The sequence below is a fragment of the Mytilus californianus genome, unplaced genomic scaffold, assembly GCF_021869535.1.
Source record: "Mytilus californianus isolate M0D057914Y unplaced genomic scaffold, xbMytCali1.0.p SCAF_5, whole genome shotgun sequence".
Classification (NCBI taxonomy): Eukaryota; Metazoa; Mollusca; class Bivalvia; order Mytilida; family Mytilidae; genus Mytilus; species Mytilus californianus.
The window spans coordinates 107393380-107412000 of NW_026262701.1; the positions used below are offsets into that span (position 1 = coordinate 107393380).

The 18621-nt window shown below is 32.8% G+C and overlaps 2 protein-coding genes and 1 long non-coding RNA gene across 11 annotated transcripts in view; 2 read left to right on the plus strand and 1 right to left on the minus strand.

The window, feature by feature from the left end:
* The window catches only part of LOC127700504 (uncharacterized protein YfbL-like), a 323855-nt gene that overhangs the window by 251216 nt on the left and 54018 nt on the right, over positions 1 to 18621 (minus strand). For 2 of the 8 annotated variants that reach the window (XM_052204018.1, XM_052204010.1), the window contains exon 3: positions 16265 to 16373. The exons of 2 other annotated variants lie outside the window; for them this stretch is intronic. In XM_052204018.1, the coding sequence (XP_052059978.1) occupies positions 16265 to 16373 (109 nt within the window). Of the gene's footprint in view, positions 1 to 12460; positions 12659 to 13742; positions 13892 to 14385; positions 14669 to 15090; positions 15264 to 15776; positions 15906 to 16264; positions 16374 to 18621 lie in introns of those variants that run through there. 4 more of the 8 variants (XR_007981609.1, XM_052204015.1, XM_052204013.1 and 1 more) reach the window with 4 other exon arrangements.
* The window catches only part of LOC127700500 (uncharacterized), a 245133-nt gene that overhangs the window by 149388 nt on the left and 77124 nt on the right, over positions 1 to 18621 (plus strand). The window lies entirely within an intron of this gene.
* On the plus strand, positions 1632 to 7356 carry LOC127700510 (uncharacterized). The gene is made up of 5 exons (XR_007981612.1): positions 1632 to 1761; positions 2162 to 2276; positions 5604 to 5689; positions 6387 to 6624; positions 7260 to 7356. It is a non-coding gene; the product is annotated as an uncharacterized LOC127700510 (long non-coding RNA).

Below are 18621 nucleotides of genomic sequence, written 5' to 3' on the forward strand. Positions count from 1 at the left end.
AGAACAAAGTTTGAGTTTTATTTTCTGTTTCGTCAAAAAAACATGGCCCCCATGACTAAAAATAGAACATAGGGGTAAAATGCAGTTTTTGGCTTATATCTCAAAAACTAAAGCATTTAGAGCATATCAGACAAGAAGTTAGAGTATTCATTAGGTCAAGGTCTACCTGTCCTGAAATTATCAGCCAAATCGGGTATCTGATTTTTAGGTTATTGCTTCTGAATTGATGATTTTAAGGAAATTTTGCAGTTTTCGGTTATTATCTTCAATATTATTATAGAAAAAGATAAACTGTTAACAGCAAAAATGTTCAGCAAAGTAAGATCTACAAATAAGTTAAAATGACCAAAATTGTCAATTGACCCCTTAAGGAGTTATTGTCCTTTAAAGACAATTTTTCACAATTTGTTCATCTAGTTTGCTTACTTTAAAAAATATTCTCCTTTGAAACTGCTGAATCAATTTCAGCCAAACTTGGGCTGAATGAGTTTCAGAGTATCTAGTATAAATTTGAATTTATTTCCTTGTACGTCAAGAAACATAGCCACTATGGCTAAAATGGAACATAGGGGTAAAATGCATTTTTTTTGCTTTTAAAGAAAATATGACAGATACAAAGAACTTTAAATGGCATTTTTATGCCACTCATTAATAAATATTGAAAAGCAAAAATAATCATTGATGAAAGATTTAAGCAAAAAATTGAAGGTGAGCGAATCAGGCTCGTGAGAGCCTCTTGTTCTTTTCATTATCTTTTGATTTTTGCATTGGCGTTGTGTTGTCAGCTTTTCTTCAAATTTTGAGTTTTGAATGTCCCTTTGTATCTTCCATCGCTTTGTTTTCCTGTTTAGGAAGTCATACTTTGAAAATCTAATCTCATTTTTACAAAAGTTCTGTAAAAATATCATAACCAATATGATGGATTTTTTTAATAGACAACATATTTGGTGGACATGTTTTTCAACAGAGAGGAAATTTCCTTGATACCAACCGTGCCCTTTTCTTGTCAGTGCTACCTTATTAATAGTATCATAGTCATTGGAGCAAAAAAAAACAGATTCAGTATGATAAAACAATAGTTACTAAATTGCAACCAGTTTGAATTAATTTAGACATCATTCTAATGCATTTTAGATCACCTTTCCTTGAAAAGGAAAAGTGATCTTTTGCCATCACTTGGCGTCCGTCGTCCGTACGGTGAAAACTATTTCAAAGATCTTCTCAAGAGAAAGGCTCTGACGTTTGTGACGTTACTTGAATCCTATAGCAGCACGGGGGTTTGTACAGACTTCTTGCAGGTAACAACTGCTTTAAGATTAGGTAACCCCAACATGGCAGGCATAGTTTTGTGGGTGAATGTTTAAACTACCCTGTTTTGTAAACTATGGCACGAGAATCAGCTATCTTACAATCTGAAGTAAGTTTATCTTATAGCTTAATTTAATTGACACTGGTGGCGTATATTAGAGAATATAGTTTCGTTTTAATAGATACTTAAATAATAATAAGGATATGTAGTATGAGAACTATAAAAAAAATAACGTTTATTTCACAAATAAACAAACTTTTTTAAGGACCACTCTAAGAGTGATGGACGCATAAAGAGTTTTACCCTCTGTAAACAGATGATTGTTTTATACAACAATGAAACGATATTTGAGATATAGCCATTTGTTAAAAACCCTTCTCGTTTTTACTTTTTATAGAACGAAATTCCAGATGGTTTCCATACTAGTTAATTTCGAATTCAACTCCAGTCAGGTAGGTATCTCAAGTATTTACAATGATTTATGATAATTTATGTAGACTAAGATCCTTTCAACTAGAATACCAGAAGACTTTCAAAAAAGAAAAAAAAAGTACAAATTTGTAACGACTTCGTAGTCTGGACTTAATGTGTGTCATTTCTCAGCACCCCGGATCAAATGACATCAGTATAGGTGTTTGTCAGAATGATACAAAAGTACATGACTAAATATTAGTGTTGTTTATGCTTTATTTTTTATGTTTGAGTAAAAATCTGACCTGGAAAATCAAAAATCGAAAGAACCTAAACTGAAAACAGATATCTATTTTTCATTTCATAATGCAAAATATAAATACTATGATTTCAAATATTAAAAGAATAAAGATTGAGAAGTTTTAATGTTTGTTTTTACAGTTTCCGAGTGTATATGTAAGCAGTATATGGAAGGATGTTACAGCAGTATGTGTGATTATTGGTTTCGTGTGTTTCGTTTTTTATCAAGTGGTTCTACAGTGGAAGTCTGAGAAAGGTAATTATTAAAAGGATACCAAGTATAACAATTATTTTATAGAGCCTTACAATATAATATGTTTTATAGTTCTTTTTATCTGAGAAATTTGTAAAACACATAACGGACCTCAATCTAATTAAAATATCGATCTATCGTAACTTGGATAACGAAATCAGAGATCAAAATTTTAATTAGATTGAATGGACCTCTTCATTTTACCAGTTAAACCATGAGGTGTCATTTCATTTTTTTCCCTGCTTTATAAAACCTTAAGTAAAATTAAACTTTTCATCTCAGTCCTACCTGTTGAGGGTAACTACCGAAATACTGTTCGCGCAATGTAGAATCGTTAGCATACGTTTATAGCTATCTAAGTATGCAGAGACGTTACGCACAGTATTGGTACCACTGAGCGTTACACGACGTTCCCAATAAAACGAGGATGTTGACGTTGTTCCAAAGAATGATTCAAGCGTACACGTCTTTAACTTTCTCCTTGAATGTAAAATTAACAAAAAAACTAAGGGATAATCTATTTGAATTTTTTTTACCTTCTCATGATTTTATGTCTCTTACCCAAGAACAAAAAGTAAAAGAAATGCTAAACCCCTCTATCATGGAACATGTTTAAAATATTGGCTCCTTTATAAAACAGTCATTAGAACTGAGGGCAGAAGTCTTATATTTTTGTCCATGTGTTCATATCTTATAAAATTGTTATTACATGCTATATTATGTTTGTTTTTGTTTTTGTCACAAATTAATTATGTTTATATGACAATCAAGATATTATATGTGAAAATGCCACTTAAAGTGACCTTAGAATTAACATTGAATTTCTTTAATAAGTAAACATTGCTGATATCCAAATTTCCATAGAATTAAAATCATATCTTAAAAACTCGTGCAAAATTTGTATTTTTGTGTCAAATGCAGGGAAAAATTGACACTACCTCTGTACTCTTAGGACGAGTATGCTTCCAAAATATCACATTGAATATCTTCGTCTATAAACTTCGATGTCTTATTTTCTTTTACTGTTTGTGTATTATCAGATTCTTCTTTTTTTTAAATTTAGCAATGTTCTCTTTATCGCAAGACTTCTTTAATCTTGGCGAGTGAAATGTTTAATATTTTGGTGGGTTTTTTTTTCCTCTTTCTCCTATTATACGTTTCTTTGTGTTTGTTGTTATTTAATAATTTCTCTCCCTGAATGTGTCTTTTTTCAGTTTACATTATTATTTAAATGCTTCTTAATTGTTTTCTTTGAAAGTAGTTGATATTCTTTTCATAATCTTATTTCTTCAACACTTGATTCATAAGAGGTCCGTTATATTATTTTTTTCATAAAGTGTGGCTTATACTAGTGTTTATAATTCATATTTCATATTTTATCGGGTTAACTCTGACAAATAATCCTCATCGGAAAGCACATTATAAGAGCTATCGTCTCATATATATATATATATATTATTTTAAACTCTAACGTTTAGTTTTCTTTTTATTCACATAAATGTACCTTTTCCAAGTATAATCTTTACAAAATATGATAATTTACACAAACTTAAGTTTTTAAAAAGGTCGGCGATCCATACTTTATATTATTATTTTGAAATTTGGAAAAGTATGGAAACTATATCCCTTTGTATATAGACCAAAATTAAACTACTATTTGCAGGTTGAAATCCGATTTATAAAAACATTTTAATTTTTATGTTACAAAGTTCATATGTATTTTGTTTAATATATGCTCTCGCAAATATACATGGATTAATGTTTTCTGATAGGAAGTAATATGGACCAGGAACACAATTAATGTACATTTATACTATAAATTGTTTTTAGCTATCCCAATTTCAACATAAAACTGGGTATCGGTTTCCACTCAATTTTCTTTGACATTTTAGACCGTTTTCAAACGGGTTATTTTTCGGTTTCGGCGGTTTCAGTTGTTGATTTTAAACAAGACTTAGTATAAAACGCATGTTTTGTGACGTTCTGTGAAGATGAAAAAATAGATCTACTATAAACAAAAAAATGAATATTTTCACACAACAGATTGGTTGATTGATTTTTTTTTTGGTGAAGTAACGCCACATTCAGCACTAATGGCTATATCTTGGCGGTCAGCTTTATTGTTGAAGGAAGCCATAGTGCTAGGACAGAACCACAGATTCACATAGCAGACATTTTGTGGTTGATTTATTTGTTAAAAAAAACAGGAAAATATGATGTCTATTTTTATACAACACCAATGTAGTATATAAAAATAAGGAGATGTGATATGACTGCCAATGAGACAACTATCCACCCAAGTTTAAATGAAGTGGATGTAAACATTTATAGGCAGCCGTACGGCCTTCATCAATGATAAAAACCCATACCGTATTGTCGCCTATAATAGGCCCCGACATGAAAAATATGAATCAATTAAATTGAGAAAACTAACGGCCTAATTTATAACAAAACAATTTACGAAAAACAAATATGACAGACATGAATCAACGGTAACCACTGAGTTACAGACTCCTGACTTGGGACAGGCACATAAGGAATGTGACGGGGTTAAACATGTTTGTGAGCGCTCAACCCTCCCCTAACCTTGGACAGTGGTGTTACAACACAACATTAGAACAAACTATAAAAATAAGTTGAAAATGGCTCAACTCATCAAATCGATACAGAGCAGACAAACATTTAACAAAAATGTGGCAGGGTATTTATACTTCCATTACAACAAAAGACACAAAGTACAGATTTGAGAGTACTCGCAGTTTCTGACAGCTAGTTCAAAGCCAATAAATCATGTATCTGAGTCTATATATCAATCAGTACACATCCAACATCCAATGGATTTAGTGTAAAGACGTCATTAACAGTCAGAAAAAAATATTACCTTGTTTATTAGTATTTGATATTCTTTTTTTCTATAAATTGGTTATGCATGCAAAGAATATTTAACATCCAGAAAATATACGCTTTCAAAAACTATAGGAACAAAGAAATTTCGGGAAATGTGGCGTAGAGTGCATGGTGACTTTTTTTCAAAAGGGTGCTTAAACTAGGTTAAAATATACATAGGACTGTCTGTGAATTAATATAGAATGGAGCCTGTTACATGTTTGCGTGCAATCCATCATATTTTTGGGACAAAATTACCCTAACAGTGAGCGCATACGGGACACGGGAAAACTGACGATGTTTTAAAAGTAAAACCGCAGTTATATAGTGATGACTTCAGATAGCTTCTTTGGGACATGTATAAATTTTCTGATATTATAAGAAGCCACTTAATAGCTTACATCTATAATACCTTATATTAGTGAAGGCAGAAAGTTTTTTTAGGAACTGAGCAGCTGAATTGTATTTGTTTACGGAGAGATTCAGAGATGACCATGACCGAGTAATAAAAATCTCAAAGTTTTATAGAGGTAAACAGTTGATTTATTGCTTATCATTATGCCTGATCCTTAGATTTCAAGCAGACAGATATTTTGTTTAGTAATACATTTGGTCGACTCTTCATAGAAAAGATAAACTCACTTCTAAGAAATACTATTGGACAAATTTATCACTTTTATATAGAATAGAGAATGGAAATGTTGAATGTGTCAGACAACAACCCAACCAAAAAGCAGAAAACAGCCCATGGCCACCATGGGTCTTCAACGCAGCCAGCGAGAAAATCCCGCATCCGGAGGCGGGCTTCAGCTGGCCTCTTAATCATAATGTATACAAGTGCAGCGAAATGGACGCCACGCTAAAATCCAAAACATACAAATGAACCAAAATTTTAAAAATGCACAAGACTAACAAACGATAGAGGTTCCTGACTTGGCCGTATCTAGTAAAATCAAGATTTCATTAGTACATCGTAGTACAATTCATTTGTATTAGTTCACAGTAGTACAATCAGTCTCTCTCTTTCTTTCACACAACACATGGTATTGCGCAAAAATGCTTAGAAATATTCTGAAACCGTAGTACATGTAACATTTAATTGCTGTTTGCCAAATGTTTTTTGGCAAATAATTCATGCATAATTATGATAAGTCGTAGAACACAAAATTCGTAGGAAAATACAGCTATTTGGAATTAAATATATGTAATACAACATATTAATTTCAGATGTTGAAACCCGATTTTCATACCTAGAATCTCAGTCAACTTCTGTAAATGATAGATTCAAAAGAGGCAGGTGCAAAAGTATACAACAATGCTAAAGTCGATTTCCAAATTATAAGAAGTAACCGGTTTAAAGAACTATTATTTACCAGTCGTTTTGATGCAGACGTACTAAGTGGAAAGAGGCACACTTCCGAACAGGGAATACAGGTCCAGCTCACTATGGCTAAAGGATTTGTAGGTAAATGTAATAACATCTGAGATAAATTATTTATTTAACTATGGTTATCATAACAGGTACATTCATTGCCCGACAAAATATTGCTATTAAAACATTTACGTTCGTTGCCCGACAAAACATAGTTATTAAAACAGATACATTCATTGCCCGACCATATTTCGTTATTATAACACTAACATGACCTAACATATATTGCACGACAAAATATCCTTATTGTAACATGTACATTCCTTGCCCGACAAAATATCATTATTAAAACGGTTACATTCGTTGCCCGAAAAGTTTATAATAACTGTGACTTCAATCTTTTGATTGTTTTGAGGTTATGTTCTTCTCTCAATAACTTTCACCCACTTTATATCACCCTTTTATTTAAACCTTTCTTGAATTATTTGTTTCATTTCACCAAATATTTTTTACATCCCCATACAGAATTATTTTGATGATCACTTTTCCCCTTTTCTAAAATGATCTAATCGACCGCAAATTTCCGTTATATATTTTAGTATCTTGTTTTTCTTTTCAAGTATGTTGACATTATAATTGAAATAATGCAATACATACATGACCTAAGTCAATGTGTAGTGACCATTCATGAAACACTTGAAACACAAAACTGTTCAATTCTATTACAGACAGGGAATTGTGGAAAATTAGGAAATACATGTCCGAAGATATCTTGTCACTGGAGGAAGTGGACAAAGACGATAGGAAGTTACAGAAGTACTTTGGTAAGTAAACTGACACCAAAACCCCTTGCAAGTGACAAAAGAATTCCTTTGCAATCATATGCTCATACCTCACGCCTCCACTATATTAGAAACTACATGTATGATAATGAAATAAATGATTACATACTATTGATGACTCCTCTTTTCACGGAACATTTCATTACTTCTTTTACACCGATATGTGTATCTGTTAAATTTTTCATGTATAAATGTGAATCCTGTTTTTCACGGAGCCACCACCACCAGCTGTCTAAGTATAAGTACAATTTGCATCTCCTGCCGGAAACATCACAAAAGACGTCTATTGAAATGACCGGAACATATGTGGTGCGTACAAATCAGAAATCAACACAGGACCAAAGAGCTACGTTCCGCAGCTACAAAAATATATGAAATGTCTTAGCCGCGGTGCCATCGCAAATAACGAAGATGGAAAATCAAACATATAATTCCTTGATACTACACACCTAATACAAACAATTCTTGAGATGACAAACTTTGATAATGCAACCAATTCTCGATATGACAAACACTTCAATGATACTGCATACACATATTTTTATTAGCTTTGCAACATGTCTGGTAGTTTCTTACTTGATTTATTTTTAATTTTGCAGGCAGATGAAGCTCAATCTAACTTCTTGGTAGATGACAAGTTCTAAAGACTAACATATGTGTGTTATCTTATGAAATTTCAATGTGTTTTGTAATTAAGCAATACTGTTGTATTTGTTATTGCTGGTGACATTTAGCATCACATACTGTCATTTAGGATAAGAACTATCAAATCTCATCTTGTTCATGTTATGAATAATTTTTTTTAAGTGCCAGATTCGTTCTTACTTAATGGTCGTATGAATATAAACTCATCATAGATACCAGGCTTAAACTGTTGTACGCCAGACGGGCGTTGAAATGTTAGAAATTAAAATAATTGAGAAAAATCTTTTTAATAATTACAATATCTGTTATCCAAACAAATTAACCTACTTTACCAATTTTTCCGGGGAATCTTGGCAATCCATTTTATTAAGAAGCTTTCCAATTATTGCCCAGTCTAAGTTTCTATTAAATGTTTTGTGGACTTGTCTGTCATTTCGTCGATTTTTGTTTTTTTTTTGCCATGGCGTTGTAAGTTTCTCTTCGACTAATGAGTTTTTAATGCCTGCTTGGTATCTTCCACCTGTGTTTTCCCAAAAGATATACATTTTTTGAAAGACATTATTGCTGATTGCTCTGTTCTAAAATCCATAAGTATTCGATGTAAATTATCTTCAAGCAAAAAAAGAAAACTGATGAAAAGTATGTTAGAAATTATTTCAGTACAAAAGTACGGACTACTGAGATAATGATTAAGCAAGGTATGCATGTTACAAATCAATTGTTTAAGCCACTACATGGTCGACTGCTGAGCTAATGATACCATCGGGGACTAGCATCTACCAGCAGCACTTTCGTCCCAGTGCTAGGTTATTGAAAACAACTGTATATAAATTGGTGTGTCCGAAGCACCTTTCTGGATTTATCTTCATTAGGAATGATCAAACAAAAACAAAATTTGAAAAACCTGGGATGTACAAATACTTTAGTACTTGGTGAGCTATATGACTAAAAGGGACATTCACAATAACCACATTCACCTCAGGTTAACTTTGCCTGGGGAGTAGGAACCTTATTTTCTAAATAATTACGACCTTTAGATTTAATTTGAATGCCTGTATATGCGGAGTTAATATTTAGTTCATTGGTGTATAATGATGACTTACAGATGGAGTTAAGTTCCGGTTGACCTTCGCATAATTACGGCCCTTGTTGTATATATTAATAACCTTTAAAAAAATCCTAAACTATCCTACTATTTTTTCGAGCCTCCTATGATAGCTTTCATACAGCAAACTTGAATGGGGAACGGGTTGTTCACAATCTTGACCCCAATATGTGATTATGTGAATGCCGTTCCAGAGGTGACAAACGTTATGAATTATTTATCAACATCCCTCAGTAATGCCATCCAAAGGAAAAACAAAATGTTTTGCAATGTGTCCTGTTAAATTTCAAATATCATTTACATTCTAGAATGTTTCACCTGTGGCCAGTCTCCGATACGTTGGTGAGTCAAAGCACAAACACATCAATGGACACAGATGTGATTTACAATACAGCCATATCTCACAGTGAGCAAACTCTTCAGACAGTTGGACCAAATCCTTGATGACTGCAACCGCATGAACTTTCTTGTGAATGAACAGAACAATCACCTGGATAATACCCAGCATGGGGACCGGAAAGGATTTTGGATATAGAAACGTATTGTTCATTACTCAGAGACATTTAATCATGTTTAACAGAAAGAAATATCGGGTCTTGTTTTATATGTAATTTTCAGGGATATTTTAGTATATATACATTTTTATATGTATGATTAGAATTTGACATTTTAAGATGTGTAAGTAAACATACACGGGTTAAGTACTGATTTTTATTGTTTGTTCTATGAAGTTCAAGGTCAATGATTACGATTTTAAAATTACCTTAAACATATACAATGCAAGAGAATACTATGGATTTTCTGATTGTTTTATTTTATTTTGATGCATTATAAATTATTTGTAGATTTAACTATTATGAACAAATATATCATGTTAAGGAGGGGTATTTGCGAAAAAATACCAGTCGAGAGAATGCTGGGTCTTCCAAGTGCTCCACGAAACCTCTTTCTAAATTATTAACATCTATTTTATCAGCAATCAAAGCCAGGCTCCAAAGTTATTGTGAAACTGCCTATTCTAGAGGTGGCGTGAATCAGATGTGGATACTAAAAAATTCCAAAGATCTTTTAGAGTACATACAATCTAAGACTCTCTCATCTTGCAATAGTATTAAAACATTTGACTTTTCTACACTTTACACAAGTATTCCCCATTCCAAACTAAAAGACAAATTGAAAGAGTTGGTATTACTTTGTTTCATTAAAAAGAATGGCGAACGTAGATACAAGTATCTTGTCTTGGGGAGGGATAAATCCTACTTTGTAAAGAATCACTCTGATTCAAACAAAAAATTCTCTAAAACTGACATTATCAAGATGCTTGATTTCTTGATTGACAACATATTTGTTACGTTTGGAGGACGTGTTTTTCAACAGACTGTTGGAATTCCAATGGGAACCAATTGTGCCCCTCTTCTTGCCGACTTGTTTCTTTATTATTATGAGGCTGACTTTATACAGGAGCTTCTTAGGAAGAGAGATAAGAAGTTAGCAATATCCTTTAACTCTACGTTCCGCTATATAGATGATGTTCTCTCACTAAATAATACAAAATTTGGTGACTATGTTGAACGAATCTATCCCATCGAACTAGAGATAAAGGATACTACAGATACAGTTAAGTCTGCCTCATATCTTGACTTACATCTAGAAATTGACAATGAGGGTCGGTTGAAAACAAAACTTTACGACAAAAGAGATGATTTCAGCTTCCCAATTGTGAACTTTCCATTTCTATGTAGCAACATTCCAGCAGCGCCTGCATACGGAGTATATATCTCCCAATTGATACGATATTCCCGGGCTTGTGTTTCCTATCATGATTTCCTTGATAGAGGATTGCTGCTCACAAGGAAGCTATTAAACCAAGAGTTCCAAATGGTGAAGTTGAAGTCATCCCTTCGTAAATTTTACGGACGCCATCACGAGTTGGTTGACCGTTATGGAATAACCGTTTCACAGATGATATCGGATATGTTCCTTATGTCGTAACTACAATACCTGTTGAATGTGACTTACCGAATTAGACTATTTACCGGATTTGTAATATCATAAGCAACTCGACGGGTGCCACATGTGGAGCAGGATCTGCTTATCCTTCCGGAGCACCTGAGATCACCCCCAGTTTTTGGTGGGGTTCGTGTTGCTTAGTCTTTAGTTTTTTATGTTGTGTCATCTGTACTATTATTTGTCTGTTTGTCTTTTTATTTTTGGCCATGACGTTGTCAGTTTGTTTTCGATCTATGAGTTTGACTGTCCCTCTGGTATCTTTCGTCCCTCTTTTAAATTTAACGAGCTGTAAGGCGAGGGAAATTCATTCTCAACACTGGTATTTTTCGCAAATACCCCTCAAGAACATGCTATATCTGTTTAATTACACCGAATGTTAACGTTCAAAAACGCATTGATGATCGTGACGTTACAAGCGTCCAGTCGGATAGAGTATTTTTTGGCAAATACCATGGCAGAGAGGGTAAAAAAGGCATATCCTTTTTGCATATACCCCGGCGGCGTTAAAAAATGAACGATATTCATTTGATAACAGTAAATTGGTGAAAAATACACTGGCTATCAACCAATCAAAACCCAGGATTCTTACATAAGGTGTAACTACAATTGAAAGATGATATAACCTTGTAAGTGAAGTCATTAGGATTTTGTGTAACACTAAAAGCATTACATTTATCTGTCGAAACTATGCGAGTGAGTCTGCTTGGTGCTTCTACATCGAACTGTTATTTAAATGTGTTGTCAGGTTTCTTTAATTCTTTATTACTAATCTGTCGTCTGCAAATAAGCATAGTTTGCTTCATTTTATGTTTTCCAATAAGTCATTTAATGTACTAAATTAACTGGAAACTCGAATGTTAGACTGGTATTTTTACATAAAGCTGATATAATGCAATCAGAGTATGTGTATAGAATGGGAACTTGTGCGAACAAAAATCTTGTCTTGGTCATCATTTTTGTTGAACAGAATTTTTGTCTGTTCATTAAGGTTTTCAAAATAATGGATCAAAATGAAAAATTTAAGGTTAAAACTGATTTAGGAGCAACAAATCATGTAAGGAGACGATTAAAGATTTCAATATAAAATGGTTCTGAAACTAAAGTTACAACTCCTTCAAGTAAATTGTCAAAATTTAAAAAAAATTAGCTTTCAAATGGTTTTGTCTCGATCGTACGGGATGTAGGTTGTTCTACGTAATTCATAGCATACGTTTTACAGGTTTGCATATTTACCAGTGTAAATTGCATACAATGCGCACACATTTTTTTCTGAATTGCATACAGTGATTTTATTTTAAACATTTTATAGCATTTTATAAAATCATAATGACATTATATATTTATTCAATTTTGATTTCGAAAGCATATTGCAAATTATTGTGAAACTGTTACACAGCCATTATTTTTCAGTTTCTACCACATGGCATTACTCTGCTTTAAAGGAACTGGATCATATTCTGAGATATAATATAAATAAGTATGATCCAAAAAGTCTGTTGGTTGCATCAACTTGCTTCATTTGTCCCTGAAACAACATTTACAAGATTATAAATGTAACGCTGTATAACCAGTAACACTTTCAATTTGTTTAATAGTTGCAGTGACTAATTATAATAAATAAGAAATATTTACTCTGTCACAAATCTGTAAGACTCTTTTTGTCGTGATATTTTCTAGTGATCTGGACTAGATTTAAGTAAATTTAAACATGAAACGTAGTGTACACAAGTTACTTGGATTTCATCAAACGTACAGCATTCACATAAAACATAAGGTTAACAAGCATACATACTGCATATAATATACGTAGATATTATGATCAAAGTTATACTGATCACTATATGGGAGGAGTAACCCCCAGGGTGACTGAGGAATAGAAATATGGTCACTTATGTCTTCTTCCGACCGGCAGTATAATCCTTGCAAAAGTGGGGCGTCCGTTTGGCTGTGCGGGATGTACAAATTCGCAGCCACGTCTGGTCAGAATGGGGACGTTAAATCCGAAGTCTCGTGTTAAGAGAGTACAAACAACTCTTTGAGGGTTAGGTGGCCTGTTGCAAGGCAAAATATCTATCCCTATCAGATATATCCTCATTTTCAAGTGGCAGTCTAAATTTCCAGACTTTCATCCTGGACGGCCTCTATAACAATCAATCAATCAATCTATAGGAAAGAACAATGTTCATGTATGTTGCATTCCATGTTCATACAATAATCGCATGCGACTGATAATAGTGCGCTAGACACATATTTCTTGCAATAACCTCCATTAGGTACACGCAAGACTGAACGTTTTAGAAGCCACATTAAAAACAAAAGCTAAACAAAATGCTTAAATAGACGTAGTTCACCACCAGGATCGTGTTGCTCAGTTTTCAGTTTTATATGTAGTGTTTTGTAGATTTGTTTGTCTTTTCGTAATCTTTCGCTTTTTGTCATGGCGTTGTCTTTTTCTCTTCGACTTATTGGATTTGAATGTGCCCTTGGTATCTACCGCCTTTTATTTATTTTATTTTACCTGTTATAAATACAAGACAAACATATAATTCTTCAACTAATACATTTTAGTATTACAACCTTAGTATGTATCTGGTGTTTATTTCACTTACCTTGGAAAGGATCTGACAACTGGTTAATTGTCATAGTTAAAACATCAGCGCGGTTTTACCAAAGAACTTTAGATTTTCGTCAGTAAGCAGCATCGAAACATCGTTGCACGGCTTGTGATAGCATGTTTTCATTACACCTCGGTAGATAACTGAAGTTCAAAATTATTGCACTTCTTATTAACTTGTTCATCTCGAGGATATTTAATACATTGCTTTTTATTTTTATATTCTATTAATGTAATTATATTAATTTTTGTGTAATGCCTGAGCGAAAAAATGTATTCATTATATCAATGCGTTAACTGTGTCATCGGCCTCATCTTTGAATTTGAAAAATCCAGTAAGTTTGTTTAAGATATTTTCCAGGGCCTAAACGAATAGAAACTTTTTTTGGAACGAAATCCCCGTATAATATGCATCTTTGATAAATGTTTAGTCCCTTTTAATATAACTATCATTAAATATATTGTTAATTCAAATTTGAAATACAAAAGATAGATACCCCACCAAAAAAAAACCGAAAAAAAAACGAAAAAAACAATAACAACCAAGAAGTAACCAACCAAACGAATAAAACTAATCAAAATATCAAGGAATAATAAAAAAAACACAAAGATAGATAAAGATAAACCAAACAACTTACAAGTGTCTGTCAGATATATTGCTGGTACTTCGTAATCCCAAAAACTCGCATGATCACTGTTCATAAAATATCGATAATTCAACTGCTGTTTCTCTGGTAATTTGTTGTATTCCTCAAACGGTAGAGGGAAGGACTCCAGTTCAAAATGTTCTCTGTTTGCCTCTTTCCATTTTGCTTTAAACATGTTTGCAAGTACCAAATCTGAAGTTGGGTTTCTATATACCATAGCTAAGAAGTCTCCTTTGTAATTGTCTTTTGATACACTTGAAAATGTTTCTGGAAACTAAATGATATACTTCAGAGTTAAAAATGTTTATGGGAAAACGAAAACTAGTTGTATTTACATGCCCCAAAAACCAAAAGAAATACAAGAAAATGAAATATAAAAATCAAACAATATTTTAGACGCTTCCTCTTGACAGTTACAAGATGATCTTCAACAAAGGAACTCGACACAACTTACAGCAAAGCCAAGACAGTTCCTGGTGTAAATGTATTGAAATAAAATAAGATTTTAAACCATTTACTAGCAAATACAAAACATATAACGAACCAATTATAGAAATAAAATAAGATTTGTGTCATAATATTTTTCAAAGATAACTGTTCTTCACGTTTACAAAATACACAAATTATAACCATGGTTTAAACTGAGCAACTAAATATGTTTCAAATGATTTAACTAAGGCTTTCTAGAACACTTACTAAACTTTTCATATTTGGTAGATTGGTCTGCGACTTGATGGAAGCATTATAAGCCATTACCGAGTCCAAAATAAAAACACCATGCGATTCCAGTGATTCAGCTGCTTGGCCATAGTTCTTAACTAACCAAGGTTCTAGCCATGAAGCCAGTAATAATTCACTGCCTTTGCAATCTTAAAGAAAATTCAAGTTTGATATTTTGAATGGTTTAAAACTGTGAATTATATTTATGTTTAAAACGAGCATAAATAGAACAAATTCTTAAGAAATGAAAAAAATGGTAGCACATTAAGATGAAATAGCTATCATAAGGGGTTTACAAGTACGATAAAAAAATATATCAAAGATACAAGGCTTATAATTTTGTACTACAAACAGTTGGGAAACCTAACTAAATTACAAGGTTGACAGAGTAAAGAAACATAGAAACCTCGACGAAATGATATTCAGTATTTATTATGTTCTTTTTGTATCTTCGCTTTCAATTTCATTCTTGTAAATAGTAAAATATAAGATATGTGGTTGGTGAACAGCGCTTTTATGTTTTATTTTTTAAATCAGAACACTGTTGGTGGTAGTCAAATTTAAGATTTACGATGGAGTATTGCATGACATTTATATTATAACATGTATTAATATATGCTAGATCAGAGGAAACAAGAGTAAACTAAATGCATTAGTCATACTTTGTTCTTTCAGATCAAAAGCAGCAAACATAATTGTATTTTTCCTTTTTGTCCCCTTTCTGTTCATTGTTGTTATTTGCCGGGCAACTTCCAACATAGCAACTACACCTGAGCCGTTGTCATCCACACCTATCGGTAAAAAGATATAAAGTTAGTGTCGTATTAGAAATCTTCATTGTTCGTTATTTCCTTAGTTGACCAAATTAAAGACAAACACTAAATCATTTTGTAGAATTCAATATATTTTTTCATATTGTAGTACACGGAATAAGATATTTTTGTATCAATCTTACGTTGGTTGATGAAGTCCAACTTTTGATTTTGTCAGTTTTTATGGACTTCCCTCTTTTTGAATTTACCTTGGAGTTCGGTTTTTTCTTTATACTATTTTAGTGGTACCAACTTCCTTCAGCTATAACTTAGATTCATTTCACGCTGATAAACTTTTACAAAAGATATTAAGGTAAAAATTATGATTTATGACATACCTTTTGTGGTGTTAACTGTATCATAATGAGCACCAATGGCTATCATCTTGTCATAAGCCGTACCAAAATGGCTACCTTTCAGCATACCAATAACCGTTGTAAAATTTGACTAAAATAATTTTTAACATTATATTGTTATGGTTGAAAATTTATAAGTTTATGCCACTACATAGTATAAGATACTTTGTCAACATATGTAAATATCATGTTGTTGCCACACAAGGATTATACTGCCTTAGCATGGATTCGAAAGAAACGAAAGAAACGATATGGGTGGACACGTAAAACATATGACAAACCTATAATGAAAAATTCGCAAAACAATATAGCAAATGGACAGCAGTTAAACAGTTATCAGGCTTATAATTTGGTACGTTAATCGCGCGTTTGTCTACTTGGACCAATCAGTTGAAAGGCCAAATGATATACGAAGTTGAAGAGCAATAAACCTCAAGAAGGTCTTCAACGCTGACCCGCAGTGCTCAGAAGTCACAACAACATTAAGACGCCCCTATCATTAACTGAAACAGCACGCTTTATAATTTTGCGATTGTCGATGTATTTAGTATACAGAAACACACACAAGAAATACCAATAACTTACGAAGTCTTAAAACAAACTACAAAATATCGATTGAAATTAAGTCTTAGATACAGGACAAAACGACTTCCTTATTTGCCATATTACGTCACATGTTTTCTGAATTCCTATTATCGAATTCCTTTAGTTGATTAAGTATCGTCTGTTTATTTGTCAATGATTTCTATCTTACTTTTTCTTTCCTGTTTTTTTGGCTTTTCCATTTTTACTTTGTATTTTATTTTACACAAATGTATCGATCACAAGAAACAAACGAGTCAAAGAAATGGGAACGGTAATTTCACAGTTTTCAAGGTGATTGGACGAAATAATTTGTGTTTCGCCAGAAAATGAAATGGTTACGTAAAATATACTTGGCCAAAACCCATCCTAATAATCAGAAGAATAGTTTATTTAGGTATTTTACTTTTGATATGAAAGAGTATCTAAGTAATTAATTAACTTAATCGTAACTTTAACGAAAAGGACAAAACTCAACTATGATTAAAAGTAGGTGAGCGCGTATACGTTAACCAGACAGCAAACAAATGACACAAATAACAAAAAGACATATAGAGGACAACAGCAGTCTTCAACAATAGAAATATGCCTATACGATATGCCTAGCTCTAAATCGTCGCCAGCTTGTATAAAAGTTGTGACTAAATTTACGACAAATAACCAAAACAACCATTAACGCCCAATTTTCCAAATAACTGAAAACATTAAGATATTTCATACAACAATTACTGACGAGGATAATGACTACTTCTAGTATTCGCTGTATTTCAGCTGGTAATATATCCGTTTCGACAGAAAAGAACAATATTTGACTTTTCAAAACACCTCGTGACTGTTTTGAGGATATCAGTTTCAAAATAAGAATATTTACCAAAATCAAAAACAAGACCTCAACAAAATGGTTATCAGTTTTCCGGAACCAGATTGGCTATGCTAAGGTGTAAAATAACGATTTATAGATATAGGAAGATGTGGTATGAGTGCCAATGAGACAATTCTCCATCCAAGTTACAATTTATAAACAGTAAACCATTATAGGTCAAGGTACGGCCTTCAACACGGAGCATTGGCTCATATCGAGACAGCAAGCTATAAAGGGCCCCAAAAAATTACTAGTGTGAAACCATTCAAACGGAAAAACCAACGGTCTAATCTATATAAAAACGAGAAACGAAATACACGTATGAACTACATAAACAGACGACAACTACTGTAATCAGATACCTGACTTAGGACTGGTGCAAACATTTGCAGCGGGATTAAACGTTTTAATGGTACCAAACATTCTCCCTTTTCTGAAACAATAGTATAACATCACAAGAGTTGTTTTTAAGCACTTGTATAACCATCTACACGCTAACAAATTAATTTATGAATATCAATCCGGATTTCTTCCCAAAAATTCAACTGTCCATCAACTTTTAGAAATATACAACTGCATCTTAAACTCTTTGGGAAAAAAAAGAAATAAACTGTTTTGTATTCTGTGATTTCTCTAAAGCGTTTGACAAAGTTTGGCATAGAGGTCTTATTCACAAACCGAAAGCCTATGGTATTGATGGAACCTTATTACAGTGGTTTGAAGATTATTTGCATGACAGGAAACAAAGAGTAGTACTGAATAATTCGTCCTCCTCCTTTTGTAATGTGTCAGCAGGTGTACCCCAGGGGTCTGTTTTGGGTCTTCTTCTCTTTGTTTTATATATTAATGATATTGCTGATAAGCTTACATCGCTGTGTAGGCTATTTGCAGACGA